Source organism: Nothoprocta perdicaria, unplaced genomic scaffold, assembly GCF_003342845.1.
Source record: "Nothoprocta perdicaria isolate Ctin4 unplaced genomic scaffold, notPer1 scaffold_15, whole genome shotgun sequence".
Classification (NCBI taxonomy): domain Eukaryota; kingdom Metazoa; phylum Chordata; class Aves; order Tinamiformes; family Tinamidae; genus Nothoprocta; species Nothoprocta perdicaria.
In genome coordinates this window covers 3,594,413-3,614,339 of record NW_020454649.1, presented here as the reverse complement: position 1 = coordinate 3,614,339, position 19,927 = coordinate 3,594,413, and the positions used below count along the sequence as shown (strand labels likewise).

Here is a 19,927-nt window from a genome sequence, read left to right as displayed (position 1 = left end):
CCTTCAGTTACAAACGCAGGTAGAAATAATAACTTGTAAAAGTATTCCAACATTCAGTCTACAGCCCAGCAGTATTTTCCGCTATTAAAACAGATCCATCCATGACAAAACATAACTTCATTAAAAAAAATTAAAGACTATAAATATATATTTTTGAATTTTAACTAGTCCTCTGAAGAATACGTAAAGTGCTTTGGAAGTGTTTGCTCGACTTGTGCGCGTTCACAGCCATCCAGTCAAGGCAGCCCCAAACATTTTCCAAACTAGACTCAACAGTTTTCTCTTTTTTCCCTTGCCAGAAAACACTAAAAACCCCATGTCTCATGGCTGCCCGAACAACTGCTGACCACAAACGCAAAGAAGATACAAAACTCTAGAGACATGACAGATCACTCTCATATTCCCCTCCTGCATCTTTGTTGGCATTGCTGTTTTTTATTCGGTGCCTACTTGCTGCCAGCTTATCTGGCTGTGAGATGCAGAAGAAAACTTGGCCCTCTCACCATGTATGCCATTGCAATAAACCCTATCTTCTCCTCCATCACTTACCTGTCAGATTAAAAAAAAATAAATAAAAATAATCACTAATATAGTAAAGGAATGCCTGCAGAGGAATTCTAGTCATAGCAGCATATAACAGGAGGCGGGGAAAAAAAAGGGGGGATATTTTTGCAGAGAAGCATGCATCACTTCAGCATTTAAATTGGATAATACATTTGACCTGGTAGCTTCAAATATTATATACGCATTATATTTAACAACTGTTTGTACTGGCAAGCAAGTATCACTGCTTTTCTTCATGTTACTAAGAATATTCATTATTCATTTTCCTGAAGCATTAAGGTATAGATAAAACCACTCCTTATGCAAGGCTGAAATAGTGTTTAATGAACCTCCTTTATTCAAGCTATACATTTTCCTAAAGATGAAAAATGCCACGCACAATGTATTTTCCTGCATGTGAATAAACCTAATAATATGAATTTCTAAAGAGCTTATTTCTGCTCCGCAATGTTTGCTCTTCAGGAGGGGGAGAGGAGGAGCGAGGGGAGCAGACCCTCCCTTCAGGGATGTGAGCACCCATCACCCTAAAAGGACCTGAACCACATTTGTTAGTGCTTTGGCTTCAAAGCTCTTCGTGGTATACAGGCAGGACTGCTTGTAAAAAATGTTTATTATAACTCAGGTGCAATCCGTTTACTACATCCTCTCCTTGATTTGATAGGACACCTAACAGAAAAAATAATCCAAGCAGGGCGTAAGTCTGAAAATACCTCATCAATAATCACAGCCAAGTTGACGTCTTTTGCCTCTTAAGAATCCGCCTCCCTAAAGCGGATCATGTTAGGAACTGAATCTACTGCGCACGCAACCAAAACTCATTCATTTCCAATCACATGAAGGTTCCCTTTCTTAAAGGCAATACACAAGCACCAATAAAATTAGCATTTATATATTCAAAAAGCTGCTCTGCAGCCTCAGTCAGTATCTAAAGCTCAACGTTGTGTGCTACTGGAATATTAAGAAAGCAAGGCCTTCCACTCCCTTCTGTTCAGAAAAAAATCATATGTGAACAGTGTTTTGCTATTGCATTGCAAAGGATGGGGAAAAAAAAAAGGCAAAAAAAGCGCTTTATCTTCACGCTACACTTCATCTGTAAAGTCATCATTACAATAAGTTACTGCATGCATCTCAAATAAACAATTTTCTTCCATTCCAGCAACTAGCTAGATTTGGAAACTCAATGATTAAAAACATTGCTTATATCTACTAACATTATTTTATACAAACGCTAACATTATTTTATACGAAAAGCGTAAGGGACTCCAGTATGCCACCACAATTTTCTCAAGAGGACAGCAACAGTTAACTGAGATCTTCTGCTTTAAAAAAGAATCATCCTTCCTACCAGAAGCTGGCTATACATCCAAAGTATGTGTGTGTGGGAGAAGAACCTGCTTAAAAACCAAGAATACTCAGCAGAAACTGCAAATAAACGATTTAAGCATAGCCTAATTCTTATTTAGGCTGTAAAATACCGGTTAGCACAATTGGTCATAAAACTTTGTTCTTCTTGTCAGCAAGTATGATTCTTTGAAGAGGTATAAAGGGCCTGATCTTATGAAGCACCCCACAAGGCAGATGCCTCCCAATCTGAAGGGATGAGCAGATACAGCTCCAGGGGAATGTCCATCGCTCTCCCACTCCTGACACCACAATAGTCATTATCATCACTAAAGAATATTAAGAGAATAGTCTGCAATAAATAGGAAATCGCAATAACAATTTAGATACAGATTGACATCTTGAGATGCTCACCTTAACAATCCTTCTCTCTTCCCCTCCAAAGACTAAACCAAATGCAACAAATAAATAAAATCCAAAAAGGGCTTGGCAAACAGAGTGTGATCAAATGGAAAGATTCTTACCTTGAAGCATCAAAGCTGTCATAGGATCCGACCGTGTAGTGTCTAAAGAGTTTCTTTGTTCTATCTGTTCGTGTTTCTGCACAAAAGAAAGAGATCTTTTAATAATATTTCGTTTAGGAAAAGAGGGATAAATCAAGTGTTGCTTTTCTTTTGCAATTCTAAGTCAAATTTTCTGCTATACGTCACTATAGGTCAATTTTTAGTACTTAAAAAAATTCACATGGTCTCAAGTAGTTTTGATGGAAGTTTGGATTTTGCAATTGAGATACTCTTGCATGTAGCACACAAGTGAGAAAGGAAAACTTCTGTAGATGATGTATTAAATCATTCACAAGTTCTAAAGCCCCATCTGCATTCTCACTAGCCAAACTTTTCAAGTCCAATCTCAATTGACTGTTTTCTAGCTTGGATTAAGAAACAAATTAAGGGAAGAAAGAAGTAAAAGCAGCAAAGGTTAGCCAAAAGAATGCAAAATGACATTTTTTGTTTTAACACACATACACAAAACTAAAACTAAATAAAAAACAAGGAAAGCTCACTTTAAAGAATTAGGTATGTCTAAAGGAGTAAGATTTAAAACATCTGCTAAATTTGACATTTATAATGTCAAATACATTAAAAACCAATATTTATGCATTTTCTTAATAAGAAATCTACTCCAATGGAGGAACCAATGTTTGCAGCATTGATTTATGGGACCATATACAGGACTAACTGTTTAAAAAAAAAAAAAAAAAAGCCCTAATTCACTGAGATTAATGTTGGGTTAGCATGAATACAAGTTGAAGTACTTAGAGTCATACCTGGAGAACATCAGACAAAGGTAAACATATCTCTTAGATTAGCAAAAGGCTCTCAAAAATGGTCTTCTATAAGAGTATCAGTATATTGGGCATACAGGAAAGATACAGAAACTAGCAAAGTATTTGCCTGCTTCAGTTTTTACAGCAGAGAACATAATCTGCATTTAAAGACTACCACAAAAATGTTATATATTACACTAATGGGGGAGAAGAAAAATTTACAGTAAGTAGGTAATTTATTGTTACTTTCTTCTTCAGAATAACCCCAAAATGATACAAAAATCACACAAGCTTATTCCAAAGAATTCAAAAAGGAGAAACTTGAACAACAACAACAGAAAAAGTCTAGGGTTGGGGCAGGGGAAGGAGTGAGAAACCTTTGGCCACTTTATATATTACAATAATTGCTGTTTAAAAGTATCTGTTTTATAAGGCTCATCTAACTTGATTTTTACTAAAATAATGCTAGGGTATCTGTTATTCTCTAGCAAGAATCTCTCATATGGCCTCTTTTTACATGCGTTTTTCATTCAAGCAACAGCAACAAGGGTTTTTGACATAGAAAAGTCTTGCCTAAGTACAAGTTGTTCCTCAAGTGCCATCACATCAAGTTGTCTGAACACTCATCAGGAATTAAACTAAAGTATTTCTGGTTTAGCTTGTGACCATGAAATCCTGCTCTGCATGGCTGAGGAATTTTTTGCTACAGGCCAGACTAGCTCCATGCAAAAAAATCTTTATTAATTCTCCAAGCTGGAGATAGCCCTCAAGGAATAATGCCCCTATGATGCCATAGCTCTTCAAGATAATAAAAACTGCTCAGAGAGAGAGGATGCAGTGCTATCAGCAGACCAACTGCTAGTCTGCAGAGGGGAAACAAGGCACATCGGTGTTGGATGGCTGGCTTTGAAGAGAGCCAAGGAGCACTTTGCAGATAAAAGTCAGAATTTGGGAAGAAGGCATGGACGGAACGATTACCTCCTGGCTTCAGCCTGCATGGGCTGCAGACCTGGGACTTGTCTACAGGTGACTTCCCACACCTATGTGGAACACACAAGGGAAGCAACACTGAACATAGGACCCAGACTGCATCCACAATCACCAGCACCTACCTAAAAATTATAGTTTAATATCAAGGGATATTAAAGAAGCCAGAAGCCTCATATAAAAATATAAACCTGGATTCCATTTACAGTTTATCACTGGCCTGTTTCAGAAGTTTGTTGAAAATAATTAGAATCAGGTATAATGAAGGATATTTTGAATATCTTAAACCCATTGCACAAGCCTTTAAGGAGCCAGATGTTTCTTCTGCAGGAACTGTTTTCTACAGCGTGGTATTTCGGTGCTATTAATGAATACAAAGTGGGTGGGAAGAAGGGAGAGACGCAGCAAGACGGCGAGCTTTGTTCAGCGATGCAGCCTGCACAGCGGCACCGCCAGCGGCAGCAGGTCCCTGCTCCCCCTCGTCCCACTCCTTTGCGTGTCACCATGCAGGCACTGGGCTTCTCCAGGAGGCCATGGGCCTTGCAGGCCCTCCGTGTGGGTAAGTGGTGTTTCTCAGGTTGCTGTGCAGTCTTTTAATTACCCTCAAACCCTGACTCAGTCTCCAGTCTCTCTTATTATACAGCACAAGTGCAGGCAGCCCTAAGCAGGGAAGGGTCGGGGCTCAATCATCACAGTGAACCCAAATCAAACCATAAGCCATGTAAATGACTAAAGAACACAAAGAACCTATGGGTGATAGCTTAAAAAAATATTTTTCCCCTCCCTAGTTCAATCAAGAATTAAAGGAAGCAGGTCTAACAGTACCAGTTGGTTACTTCTACCTTTCAACAGTTTTTCTCTGCTAAATAAATTTTTATCTCTTGTTATGGCTCTAGGTTTTCTGAAGTTTAACATTTCCAATAGAGGACTCTGAGGTAAGCTGGAACTGCCTGATCCTAGGGTCATTGCTACAGTCATAACTATTGTGTCAAGATTAACGTTATCAATTCAAAAGGAGGTTGGACAAAACATCAGTTTGCAAAAAATGGTCACTTCCTTAAAACTGACAGAAAAGAATGTTAGTACATCACTTGAGATGCAGACTTACTTTACTAGAGAAGTTCCACTACATTTTCTGTAGTATTTCTATTTGCATAGAGGGCTTCTACAGGCCTCAATCCATCTCTAGGCTACAACATAGGGAGGCCATATCTGGACAAGAAGCATCAGCATAAAGATCCTGGCTAACTGCACAGTGGTTCACAGGGACCATTCACACAAAAAGCCAGGTTTTCTCTACAGCTACAGAAACAACGTCCCATAAGAACACAACGAGTCTCCCCGCTTCGCACTGCAAAAATCAGCCAGCCATCTCAGAGGCTTTGTCCACATCAATAAAGAAGGCACGAAGGAGCAATTTCAGTATTAGGGTGATGAGAGCCTCAAAAAGGTCTGAAAAGAGCAAAATTGTTTTTCCTTGGTCTATCAACCACCAAAGCCGATAGCGCAGCAACAATAAGGTATTTGCGCTGTGTAGTGGTAGTACAAATACTAAAACCTCATCATTAGCAGCTGCATTTAATTTTTCCCGTTTGTTAAACATAAGCAGGTTACTGTATCCATGCTGTAGTGGGATAACAAACACTGCATCGTGTGCCAGGCAAAACAGTGCTATTTTATGCGATCAGATTAATGAAAGACAAATACCATAACTGAAGTATCCACTTGCTTCACAAATACCAAAGACTGTACCCACAGTGCCACTAAGCAATCACAACATATATATATTATTTTTTAAAAACTTGTATATGATTTTTTTTTAAATTCTCAAAATTCAGTTCCCATATCACTCTCAGACAATTTTTCCTCAGGCGGAACCTGAGAAATATCCAATCTTACACGGTATTTGAATTCTTTCAGATATGAGAACAGGCATAGAAATGTCTTAAGGACAACTTTGACTGGAATAGCAATTCCTTGGTTGTCCCCCATCTTTTTCTTCCCTACTAAAAAAGAAGGATGCAAAGTCATGATGTTGATTCCATCCTGCATCCTTGGAAAAAGATTAGCTAGAATACAGTGAATTAGTTTATTCACAGAGGGTGCTGAAATGGCTGATCAACACAGCGAATCAGCAAGTTTGTTTGCAAGAGAAACTGTAATAACTGAGATATGCAAGTGAGATCTATTAGAGAGGGAGTTATGGAAGAACAGTGGCTTCTCATATCATTAGTTCTCCCTATAATTACATGAGAAAACTCACTTGCATAGAAAAAAACATCAAGCAATTGCTCAAGCACTTACTTCTTATTCTCTAACACTGAATAATGCCTACAGAGCTTAATATGGAGAATCAGCAGTCTTGTAATGAGGTTAAGCTACGTATACAGTTCTAGTGCTGAAGCATAAATCCGACTGGAAACAGAACTTCCTTCGCCTGTATTTGCTTCTTATGAAGAAGCAGTTACATGCACATCAGGACCGAGACAAATCTCTAAGGTAAATTTCATGTCAGAACTAGGTCTTTCCTTTATTAGGTACTAATCTGTTTGCAAAATGCAGGCACAGTAGACAGAGCTTATTCTTGCACAGCTCTTCTTCCATTTTGCACAATATTTGCCCAAAAGCATCAGCAGTGATGCTCAATCTCTCTGTAAGGAGCATCTCCTGCTGGGTTGCTACAGAACCTCAGTGCCTCCGTGCCACCTTTCTGACACATCTGCACAGCTCATCAGCCTCATGCAAAGGCCGAGAGACAGTCTCGGTCTAAGCCCATGCCCCCACTGAAACGGCTAAATTATTTGGTGTCTGGTAGAGACACAAACATAGGTCTGGGTGATGTCATCAGAGTCAACCAGTTGGGAAATTTTATTTTCTCCTTTTGCCCCAAGATTTATGAGATTTTTCTGGCTTTGTTGCCTGTGAAGAGATGGATGTTGACCTGGGCTGGTAACAGACCTCAGATTCTAGCAATTAAGTGTGGAGTCAATCTCTTTGCATAGGTTTAAATTATTGCTGTAACCAAATCAGGTCCAAAATGGAGCAACTTAAGTGCACCAATGCATATTCTGTACTTTATTTAAAACCATTCTCTACGCCAAATGGCACCTGAGCACATAAGAAAGGAATCTTATTTTTCCAAGTTATATAGAACAAAGATTTTTTGATTTATTGCTTGCTGACAATACCATCTGCTGCAAATATTACTTACTCTGAAGATAAGGATGTGTTGTTTAACTCCAAGGTTCAGGTGGTGTGATATTGCAGTTCTTTGGAACTGTTTTACAGTACAAAAGTTTGCAATTATAACACCATATTTCATATTTTAATTCTTTCCAGCAAATAATCTTGTGAGTGACACTAACATTCTCAATAACACTAACATAATCCAAGATGATGGCAGGAGTTAAGATAAACTTAACAGCTTGTTCAAGTTCCAGGTATAATTTAAAAAAAATATTTGTGGGATTTTATTCTTTGCACTCGGTGGAGGCAATCTTTGTATCCTTTATCTTGCAATGCTTATGCATGTGCTTAGCCATAGTCAAACACTAACTTTCTGCATTTCAGTAAGTGTAACTCATTTTAAGTCAAAAAACCTATCTATGAGCACTAGGGGCCATCTGAAGTCCTGATCCAGCATGCTGAAAACAGAGGCAAGATGTTTGCACGTTTATAAGAAGTCCAGCCTTAGTAGGATCCTCTGTTGATCTGCTAACACAAAATTCAGCCTATGTTTCTCCTTAATATCCCCTTCCTTCCTCCCCTAAAATAAATAATACAAAAAAAAAAAAAAAAAAAGGAATATTCTAAAACTTAACATTTAATTAGAAAGATAGATGTCGTTTTTCTAACGGTTACTATATTACTCTCTAGAGTGGTTGCAGATTTTGTTTTTGTTGAAGAGCTGAAGTTCTGCGGCTTTGAGGCAACGCAGAGCCACACGAAACTGAATCAGTAGAGTGAACCATCAAAAAGGTGCCAGACACAACGCTGTGGAATGTTGCCTGCCAACACTGAAGATGTGAGAGTGCCACCTTCCCTATGCCAGGCTCAGATGGCATAAAACAACAAAAAAATTACAAAGGCATAAAACACCAAAATTCCAGAATAGCCATCTAATTCTGATCAGTTATAATTATTGTAGTGTCAGCCTCAACATTTATTTCTTGATGAGGCAGGGCACTAGAGAATATGCATTTTAGCAATTGGTTTTCAAGTGGCTATAAATCTGACACAAGAACCTCAAGTGTATTCTGGCAGACATAGAATTCATTTTTAATATTAGTATCTACTATTCTTACAGCTATTCCACTGAAGAGGAACAGATAACAATTTTCAGAGATTTTGCACAAAAAACGAATCTCCTTTATAAGCTTATGAAGGAACTCTGCATTTGCTTTTGTGGTAGGAGCTGTGTTCTGTAAACCAAATTATTTTTTTCTGATACCTATCTACAATCACACAAATAAAAATAGGTTTGAAGAAGGTCACTCTGCATCCTACGGAGCAAAGACCAGCCTGAGAATTATCTTGGTCCAGATTAGGAAATACAGGCCTTGAAATGCCATTCTTCAATTTCAAAAAAAAAAAAAAACATTAATTTCCACATAGAGCAACTTTCAACAAGAGTTATGATGGACTTTTACTGTTAATGGTGCTACAAGTGCTTCCCCTCCATTTCCTCCCTTACGGATGTCTTGCTCCAGCCTTACTCCTTGCCAGCTGCACTCAGGATAAATCACCCATCAAATCCTCATGCTCCAACAATACAGAAAATTTAGAATACGTAAGGAGGAGTCATCTGCTGTCCACACATGAGAAATTCAAGGCCCTTCCCAAGTTTTTTTCCCACCGCACTCCCTGGCGCGCACAGCAGTGTCCGTCCTGTCTTCTTGCCAGGCTTGCAGGAAGCTGCTCCAGGTCGGCGCAGTCCTGCTCACCTTGCAACAGGCTGCACAGGGATCGCAGGGATGCCTGGGGAGCATCTGTCATCCTTTCTGACACATCAAGCATCCAACACACTCATTTGCCTTGTGCTGAGCTTCACTGATGCCCTCTTCTCTTTACTGAGGGGCACCAAAGTCCACAGCTTGGAGTGCTTCATTTTCTGTCCTCTCCCCGATCCTTCTGAGACAATTTTACTGAGTTCCAATATATTCCAAAATACAACCTTCTCATTGTCCTGCATAAACGGCTTTCTCTTTCTTCTTATCCTCCTTCTCAAACTTTGCCAAAATTGGTCACCTTAACGCCATAAAAAATGCAGATGTTGAAATAGGCTGCCAGGTACGTAAAAGATTTAAAAACAAGTAAGATGAAAGAAGAGAACACTAAATAAGATGCAAGTAAAAGTCAACATTTCCTCAGTAGCTTTTTCCTTCTCTACTTTAATTGCGTCCATGTGCTTTCTGGTCTGCATTTCACTGTTGATAAAGTACAGCATTAACCAAGACCAAGAGACACACAGACGAGTATGCTGCAACTCCTCCTTTAAGTGCCTAAGAGCAACTTCTAACCTAATAACTGTGATCATAGCTTGGATGAAGAGCAAAACGCTCCTGGCAGTGTGGTGCAGTAGCTTACACAGGACAGGGAGGAAGAGCAGAGCATGGACCAAGGAGAAGGAGATGTGTAGTTCTCTGCTCACCAGAGACAGCTCTTTCCTTGCCAGCCTACTCCACTGTATGAAATACAAAAGCATCAAAATAAAAAATTTAGAAACATCACACTGCTTAAAAAAAAAAAAATCTACTGAACTTGTGATGCTTTATCAGAATATACATATACACTTAAAATCCTTCATCACACAAGTTTCAGATTCAGGCCACATGGTAATTAACTTCAAAAAGGGAATAACAAGCAGTTCCAAAATGGAAATTTGATGGTTGGTTTGAAAGCCTAGGGTTAACAAGTTTGAAAAGCTATATTGGTATTCAATAGAGTTAGGATGACTACAGTTTCAAATGTGCAAAATCTGAAAATATTTCTACATTTCAAAAAGGCTAGAGGGTACTTGTCCTGCCAGCAATGTGGAAACAGATAAAAGTGATTACAAGAAGGCATTCTAACTTCTGCCATCTGTTGCAAGCTCAAACATCGCAAAGTTAGAAAATTTCTACGCCCCTCTGCTGAGAGCAAATTAAGCTTTTAGAGTATTCTCAGGAAAGTACCAATAATGCTACTGCAGGGTAGGCACTGCACGGAAAGAATGCACCAAGTACCGAGAAAACCAGTACAGCACAGTGCTAAGGTTTAAAACTGGACCATTTTCCAAGTGCTGACTGCAGTCATCATCTCCTTCTACTCATCCTTTCCCCCCAACACTTCAAAAAGCAGTCACTCATTCTTCATTTAAGTCACAGACAATACCTCCAAAGTGAACTCGCTTCTTGGACGCCGACTTTCCAGCCATCGCTGCTAGCCGCGTTACGTGAGTCGCGCAGGCTTCTGCACTGTCACGAAGAGAAACAGCCCAGGCATCTAATCCCCAAATGTGCTACTTTACCCACATACAAAGTTAAGCCCTTTCAAGAAAAATAGGATTTGAGAAGTGTTCTAAATTTTTATACAAAATGCTGCCGAAAGCAATTCTTACTTTTATAGAAGTACAGCACCAATGAAAATCCCGATCAAGATGACCACAGACAAGAAGTCTGATTTTACACAAGTTAGAGACTCAAAGCCCACATCCTCTCAGTTCCACACTGTACCAAGAGGATTTTTTTCCCCTTGTGATGCAGGTTTCCATGGAAATGCATCAGTCACTAATCTAAATAAGTGCGGGTGAAGGACGCCTGAAAACCTAGTGCAATTACGCATGCCATTAGAGGAAAAGAATATGATTCAACTAGCTATTAGAAACGTGGCACAGCTATCATTTCTATATATTGTTGTAGCGTTCTAAAAACAAAACTGTTTCTCTGTGTTTTTAAACCCACTCTTTTATTGCCTGTAAGAGGGGAAAAAAAGAAAAAAATTACAAATATCTCTCACGTAAAAAGCACACAATGAAGTCAGACCACATCAGCTGCAAAAAACAACTGGAATGAAATAACATATATTTGTTTTGCCATAAAAAAAGAAAAACACTGTACATCAATACTTGTCTTCCTATTACTGGTCAAAGATGCTTCACTTTGGTTATTCTAGTAAGCAATATGAAAGGGAATATTTTGATTTGCATTAAAGAGCGAATGATTAAATGAAAAACTAAATAGATCATCTGAGGTACCGAGCAACCAGCAGTAGTCAGAGCAGGCCCCTCAGCCAGAGTTGTCTGTATTCACAGGAGAACTGCACTTCATGGCCTGCCTGAGCTCAGCGTGGTCCGCAAGGGCATGGAGGGTCTCCTGTTTGCACCCAAGTCCTGCAGCTCTACCGCGCCACATGCACCCGTCTCCAGAGAGCCCCCCGTGACGCCTCTCTCGCCACGTCCTTCGCAGGCGCTTCACACGGCGGCCACGCCAGCAGCTCCCTATATAGGCCAGCTAGTTCTCCCATCCTGCTCCTTTTACACTCAACCTGTTACTACCTCTCGTCACACATGCACAGATTTTAGCCATCAGGAGCGAGGATGGTCTAGCTGCAGGCGAGCAAATGTTTTGCCCTAAGGCCAGAACAACCTCCTGAACTGCACCACTACCCAGCCCTCCTTCCCTCCCCTCGCCTTTGCGGGGAGCTGCAGCTATAGCACTGCTCAGAAACACTCAGCAATCTCAACCGGGCCCAATTCTAGGAGTTTAATGACAATCCTGTCAAGCTCTGCGTCCGTATCAGGTGTTAAAAAAGATGCCTTACAAATAAAAGAGGCTAACAGGTAAATAGTACTGCACCTCTCAAATTCTGGAGCAGATGCGAAGTCCAGCATCCACATGCACACCAGCAACGTGCTACTTGTAGCCTCCTTTGCCACCTGCTTGAAATGGGTGAGATTTTGGCCATTAAGCATTGCAGTTAGGACGGGAGATGGAGGGAGCACGCTTATGGAGGAAAGGACATCGGAAATTTTGAATCGCTTTTAATTCTGTTCTGCTCAAGCACAATATCCAGCGTTGGATATTGTCCACTGCTAAGCGCTCTCCATCCACCCTCAAGTACTGGGAATGCCGAGTAAGGCCAGCACGGGGGTGGTGGAGACCCCATCTCTCCTTTCCATGCAAAGGGAATCTGTGCACTCCCTCTCCTTGCAGACATCGAGGCACCATTGGGAATGAACCCTAAAGGAACTTACCTCCAACTCAGTTACAATGCTGATGGGCTGAGTCTGCATGTATACATTACCTCTAAATTAAGAAAAAATATATAGCAATATAAATAACTACTACGAAATACTTTTCCTAGTCAATGTACTTAATCATTTTCTCAGAGTATACTTATTAATAATAACTATTTATTGGTGACTCCATTGTCCAGGAATCTTACTAAAATTCTGCCAACAAAAAGCATTTATCATGTTGTATTTACTATTTCATTGCTCACAGGAACAGCAGGAAATATATTTTAATAATGACATCTAAAAAAACAAGATAAAAGAATGCTGTTGTATAGGACACTTTCGCATTTGCTTTTTCTGCTACAATTTAACTTTTAAACTAAAGAAATTTATAAACATTTCACTAGTAAATCCACATATTGCATTATATGTATAATACAGACATATTGTTCAGTCTGCAAATACAATGTTTTTGCAGAAAATTTGACAGTGGTTTTCTGAACTGAAATATGAACTTCCAGATTCCTTTATATGCAAACAGACTTAAAATTTACGTAACAACAAGACTTACATGATCATTCTATGTGCCTAAAAAGAACAGAACCCAATCCTGCTCTGTACTCTGTGTAATTTGCAGACAAAAATAAAGTTTTCTTGCTGGTACAAACTTTCCAATTTCAATTAAAAAAAGGGGGGTAGGGCGGGAATATGTGTACGGGTTCAGAATTCTCAAAGAACATATTGCCAATCATTTTAAACATATATTATCCTTTAAGCAAGCTTTCAGTTATATTTCTGTCATTCACACTTAAATGCCTTTTCTTCATCTGTTGAAGTCTTCAAAAAAGCAGCAGAAAGTAGGTCTTCCTTTTCAGACCTGACATTCTGTTATCTACAACTCATGCTAGACCCTTTCAAGCTTTTTCTAACAGATTAGTTAACCTTATTCCAAACTAGATTAAGATTTTTACTTAACGTAACAGTAAATCATATTCTAAAACTAACAATTTTAGATCTCTATGATGACACAAGAAATATCCTTCAAAATTGTTATTGTAAGACTCTTCGAAATATAAAGGAATCACAATGTCATGAACAAACGACTAGAAAATTACTTAAACTGTATACTGATTAAATTTGCTTGCAATTTGTCCAATGAGTGATTATAATCCAGGCCACTTAAAGAATAAAGTGAGCTATATTACTGTATTCAGAATTAGACTCATACTTGAATGTGCAATTATGAGGACACATACAAAAAAAAAAAGTCTTTTACCTCAAATAATGTCATTCAGATAATACTGTTTGCACTTAAGTAAAGACCATCACTGAACTGATCATCTACATTGGTGACTGTCTAAATCTTCAGGGTACTTCCCAGAACAGCACTGAAATCTAAAGAATTAGGTAATTTAGGGACAAGAAACATAAACAATCCACCAAAAGTCACAGCAAAAGGCAAAGGTAAGGCAGCAAACCAGTTTGAAAGTAGTCCAGTTGAAAAGACATTTGAGATTTAGCAAGTCTAATGATATAAATCTATAATCTCTAAAAGTATTCAAATGTCAATAGATATTTTCAAAGATATTTAAAGGTTAAGAAAAAAAATCAGGAATGGTAAGAAATTGTTAACCATTCCAGATGTTTTTGTTGTTTTGTTTTCAAGTCTAAATAACTTGGAGGCAAGTATTAACTTGGAAAAGAATTCTCTCAGGACTGATGCACTCTGGAAATCCCATTATGTACCACGCTTAATGCCTATCAACTAATATGTTAAAAACTAATTATGTTGCCTCTTCACTATGAGTTTTGAGATTTGTAAAAATATTAGCACTAAGGACATCAAATGCTTCGGGTATATTAGTCATGTGGAGATAAAAAAATAAAAGCTTCAGGAGGCTGATTGACAAGGATGGGAGGAGATGGGAAGAAATGGCAATTCAAAGGCATCGCACAGCCTGAATGGCACCTGCTGCTCTGGTCCGTGACACGCAGCTAAGATGAGAAGAGTTTCTCCATTGCAAAATGAGAAGGGCAAAATACTGAAGAAGTAAATCTAACAAATGTCAACCTATCATCATTAATGAGGGCTTCTAGCATGGGAATGCACGAGGAAAAATACTTTAAAAGGCATGATCTAGTGAACTTCTCCAAACCACTTTAAAACGTGTAATACTCAAAATGTAGCCCTGACCTATTGAAATGATCTTATTGTGAATTCTGTGACATCTAAAATTTGATTGAAAGAAAAAAATAGAAGAGATTTTGAATTAGTGACTCGTTTTGCAGTGGTTTCTCAAACACAGGATGCACTTAATTGAGATAGGTACTTAACGGGTTTATTCCATTCTAAAAATGTAACGAAGTGTATTAAGCCAACCTGGATTAGCCATTTCCCCTTAGCCTCATAGCCATATAGTTCCCCCTTCTCACCATTAGCTCTCATGCCTATCTCACTCTTGCATATAAATTGCATCTCAGCGTATTCAAAATAATCCTCAGAGAGACCACGCGACTCTAACCCTCAAAATAAATCATAAAAAAAAAAATCTTGCTTCATTCTATTTACGTAAGCCAGCACACAGACAGCACTAGAATTAATCACAGAGCAGTGATAAAGATTTGCACAGCTTGAGGAGTTCTTTTGACAAGCAAAATGATCTAACTGGTTAAACAGGTATGCTTTAATGCAGTGCTGTCTAACTACCATTTACAGGAGTGCTAGGACACTACTAGTCCTTACCTTATGTACATCATCCCAATAATTTTAGAAAAAAAGAGGGCATGCTTTTAAAATTAATTTCAAATAAGCTTCTTCCTCACAAAATAAATTAAAGCTGGCAGCTTGGTTCCCCACTAAGATCATAATGCCACAATTATAAAATAATATTGTTTAGAAGAAGTCGTCTTGTCTAACAGAGGGCAACTGCAATGAGATGTTTAAAGGTAGACTTGCTAGACTTGCCCAGTAAATAATTTAGAGTTAAAATCAGTTAAATGCACAATTTTACCGCATCTTGTTACCAGAAGACAATGAGGATGGGTCTGCAGCTCAAGGTTGTTCGTAAGATGCCAATGCTCAGACCTCTGCGGATACTTGTAAGAACTACCGCAGGTTCAGAATGATTTGTTCAAATCTGAAGTTCTTATTCACCTTCCAGTGCAATCACACACGCAAAAAAAAAGTCAGTTAACAGAGATATGAAATATTGACAGCACTGGTGCCAAGATGCTTGCAGGACTGGCCATGAGGGTGCTCCTCTGGGGCTTACAGCGGCCATCACATTTCTCACCTAAAGCTTCTTCATCAAGAGTCAAACTGAAATTCTGGTTATGCATGACTATTTCTAGCATCATTTGTAGACACAAAACACTCAAAAGACTTAGCAACTAAAACAACCTCCCTCCAACTCAGAGATATTCTTAGCAAAGCAATTGTTCTCACATTAGCAATGTTTATTTTGCTATCTAAGCCTCAGAGATCTTTTTTTTTCCTCCAGATAAACTGAAAGTCATCTTTTCATATATATCCTAACACAGCAGAAGCCTCAAAGGTTTGCTCCAAAATAAAGCAAAGCAGAATGTTTCTTACTCAGTCAAAAAAAGATTTTTGATCTACAAAAAGCAGTTTCCCCATATACCCAATGAAACATCAGATAAAATGGATTTATTCAGCAGAGGTAGGTAGCAGAGCTGAAATTAGCAGGAAGGGATCAGAATGCTCATCAGCTTTATGGACACCACATACTATAAACAGGAAAAATATCCTGTACATTTTTAAAGTAATTTTACATATACATTTTGAATATACATTTTCTACAGATATTTGGAACATGCTGGAATTTAGAGGTCACACAGAAAGACAAAGTTTTTTCCTGCTTTACTTTGATTCCATGTGAAGATGTATGCTAATGAATTTATTCTCCATCTGTTACTATAGGTAATAAAAGACACCCCAGACAAAACTCTGTCTTTTTTTTTTTTTTTTTTAAGTTGAATTTAGTCATGTTTATGTTTTTGTGTCAATTGACATAACATTTGAAACCATATATTGGATTGGTGCAACCAGGTGAAATTTAAGTATTATATAGGAAGATCAAGGAAAACTATATATGAATTTTATTTTTGATTTTTAAATATCTTGTATAATATTCGTAGTAGCTTTCAACAATTGGGGGCAGTTTAGAAGACAATATATAACAATAAATGAACTCACAAATTAGAGGAACTTCTCACCAGGAATCCAGAAGGCAATTCAAATTCCTCCTCACATTGATGGAAAATCCTGCTCTCATTTCCCTCTGAAGATCCACACTTTCCTAAACGAATACCTTTAGGGATCTCTTTCTCCCCATGGAGAGATCAGCAGCAAGTGGAACCAAGACGAAGGGACTATACAGAAATGCTGACTTGAGTACCCAGCTCATAAACACTCAACATAAAAAAGCACTTCCACATTAATAAGTTTCTTGCCACAGTCTAGTGATCCTCATTCAGAAAGGGGCTGAGCAGACAGCCTCAAAGTTTTTAGCCCAAATTTCCACAGTTGTTATGTTCCCAACAACATTAGTGCGAAAATATTAAAAAGACCGTTTCATTTTTTTAAAGAAGCTTAGAAATGTGATGCAATTGTTTTCCCTTCCTTTACACAGCTCATTTAGTATTTTTCATTTATTTTTAAATAAGATGTCTTGACCCTACCAGAAAAACAAAAGAAAAAGCAGCAAGTGATTTTATCTCAGTTTTATCATCTTGTGTGAAAGAACAACAGTGGAAAATATACTAGAATATTTCACTTTATTTATAGGGTCAACACTGAAAAATTATGTCACTGTCTAGTTTTTTTATTTGCAAAGTCTGATATCATTTATTTATTTGTAGAATTATTTTCCCCACAGGATGATATGCTGCATGATCATTAAACACCTATTAGTAGTGCATATTTTACTTTGGCATTTATGTGGTATAAAAACCATTAAAGAATCAACAAGTACACTCTTTACATTAAATGGTTTCTGTCTCATTAATATTACTCCCAATAAATTATGCGGTGATTAAGTTTTATTCTTATAATAACTGCATTTATTCCAATGGACTATACTATCAAAAATGACACGTATTTATTAAAGCTCGAAAACTACGAGTACAGATAGGAATGTTTCTGGCACACATTAACAAGTTATGGTCCTGTAAGAGAAACTCAATAACACAAGAGACCCACTCTGTAAAAGACTTTCTGCAAAACAGACTTTTCGCCCCACAGGAACATTCTCAAACAAAATGAACATACAGGGATGGAATATCTGTCACAAGTAAAGTTAGAAAGTTTAAGGAGCAAAACTAAATTGTCCTCATTTACATCTTTTCCCTTCCCTGATGTTTTCCATTACAACATGATTGTTTTTTTAAAATGTCACTGTCACAACAGTTACAGTAATTTTCAAATGAGACACCATGGATCCCTTTCCTAGAGCGATTCCGGTCAGAGTTTCAAGCTGGGGCATTACAAGAACATCCAATAATTCAAAGAACATGAGCCAAACAATGAAGCTAAAGGTGGAAAAAAGAAGGAAATCAGAAAACAGATTCTATATACACACACAAGGGCTCATGAAAAATCCTTTTATTATGAAAGATCCTCCAGAGCTACTCACGGTTCATTTAGTCCTACCATGTTCAGAGCACTTTAGTGTTTCACAGGACACAATGGTCTCTCCTTTCTCATCTACTCATCTATAATTTAACACTTATCACCATCAAAATGAATGATTTAAACCTGCTGAAAAACAATCCCTCGCTCAACACACTGTAACATGCAGGTAGTCAGTGGAGCAAGAACCCTAAGTTTATGGGGATTTTTGCCTTTCGATTGTAAAAGTGTCTACCCATACACTGACTACCTCAAACACTACCTACCAACCTTTAGTCTAGGTTTGCAGAGACCTCCTAGAGATATTTTCATATTTGCCCCACACTTTCCTTCAGCCATAGATCCTTCCAAACACACACAAGAAAGACAAGGCACGCTCATTGCCAAACTTGACCAAAACCCTCCCTTCTACCTGCTTAAATGCAGCCTTCTCATCTGTTTCTAGAGTTCTTCATCAGTTAAGCATTCCCATACTATTACTTTTCACACAGTTTGTGTACTGGCAACACAGACCTATAAAGTAACTGGGATAACCTGGAGTATCTGGTGTTTGAGAGCAGCCTGAATCAAAGAGGGGTCTCACGCATAGTCCATGATGAACACTATTTGAGGGAAATGTGTGCATTGATGTGGGCGCACAGAAGGGTGCAAGAGGAAAGAATATTAACCCATGTAGACAAGAACACAATTCCTTTTCTAAGGATCATCCTGCATGAATTTCAGACAAAAAGCACTGGTAGAACGTGCATGACAAAGCTTCCTTTTTGTGCATGATGAAAAAAGAAAAAAAAAAAAAGACAAAAAACTCACCACCATCACAAAAAAAAAAAAAAAAAATCACAGCTTCAAAGAAAAAAATTTTTGAGAGCAAGTCAGATAGTTTAGACAGTTTGTGGAAAGAGCATAGAAGTTGCTGGTGCCGTGGAAGAAAAATATACAAACTCACTTAATAAGCAGTTTTTTTCCATCTTGTACAGCACGGCTCTGCAAACATGTAGAGGCTTATTATCACAATTTGACAGAGCAGTTTAAGATTAAAAAACAGTGTCAGCAGGGAGGGCAGGAAGAATCCAGATAAAAGATGCAGCTTTCCTGACTTCCGACGACACAGGAATACTTAATAAAGAGTTTACAGCATTTGAATTCCAGTCCCTTACACTATTTCTTCCTTGGCTTAGGAGGACTGCCACCTACTGAGTTACCATATCTTCATATGCGTATGTTATTAGGGAAGAGAATGCCTTCAAATAATGGGAGTTTTCACAGCAGCTTTAACTTTCTTATTCACACAAACACCAAAAAATGTACTTAAATCTTCAAGGCTTAGATTTCTGAGCATCACTTTTCCTTGCTGAAGAAGTAATTATAGTATTAAAGCAGAAAGTCTCATGCTTAATTGGTTCAAAACTACATGGTCCTTAGGTTACGATGAAGCCATGCTAGAAATCAGCCCAAACAAAGCCAGCAATTTTACAGCCTGGTATCTGAAGGTGTCCTGGTAGCCAAACTCTTCCCAGCTCTACAGAAAATGTTCGGGCAGTGCAGAAAGCAGGTAAATCACAGGCTCCCGCATCCAACCCCTCTCCTGGCACAATGCAGGTAGAAGAGCTGGCCCACAAGGAAGCCCAGGAAACACATCCCTCAATATACTGGTATTAACTGGCAGTGCTCACAGAAATGTGTTTTTAGCCACTCAACATACCTCAGCTCGCACTCTGAATTAGAGCAAAACAGATGATTCAGATCTGAAATACAGTTTAAAAAAATACATATTTTTAAATCAGCGCTCACTGCTTTTATTTGTTCTAAAATATAGCACCAGTATGACACTGGCCTCACAGCT

At 38.3% G+C, this 19,927-nt stretch overlaps 1 protein-coding gene across 1 annotated transcript in view; it reads right to left on the bottom strand.

Annotated features, from left to right (window-relative positions):
• The window catches only part of SHANK2 (SH3 and multiple ankyrin repeat domains 2), a 254,127-nt gene that overhangs the window by 122,061 nt on the left and 112,139 nt on the right, over positions 1 to 19,927 (bottom strand). The window contains exon 14 of the mRNA XM_026034675.1: positions 2,430 to 2,505. Coding sequence (XP_025890460.1) covers positions 2,430 to 2,505 — 76 coding nt within the window. The remainder of the gene's footprint in view (positions 1 to 2,429; positions 2,506 to 19,927) is intronic.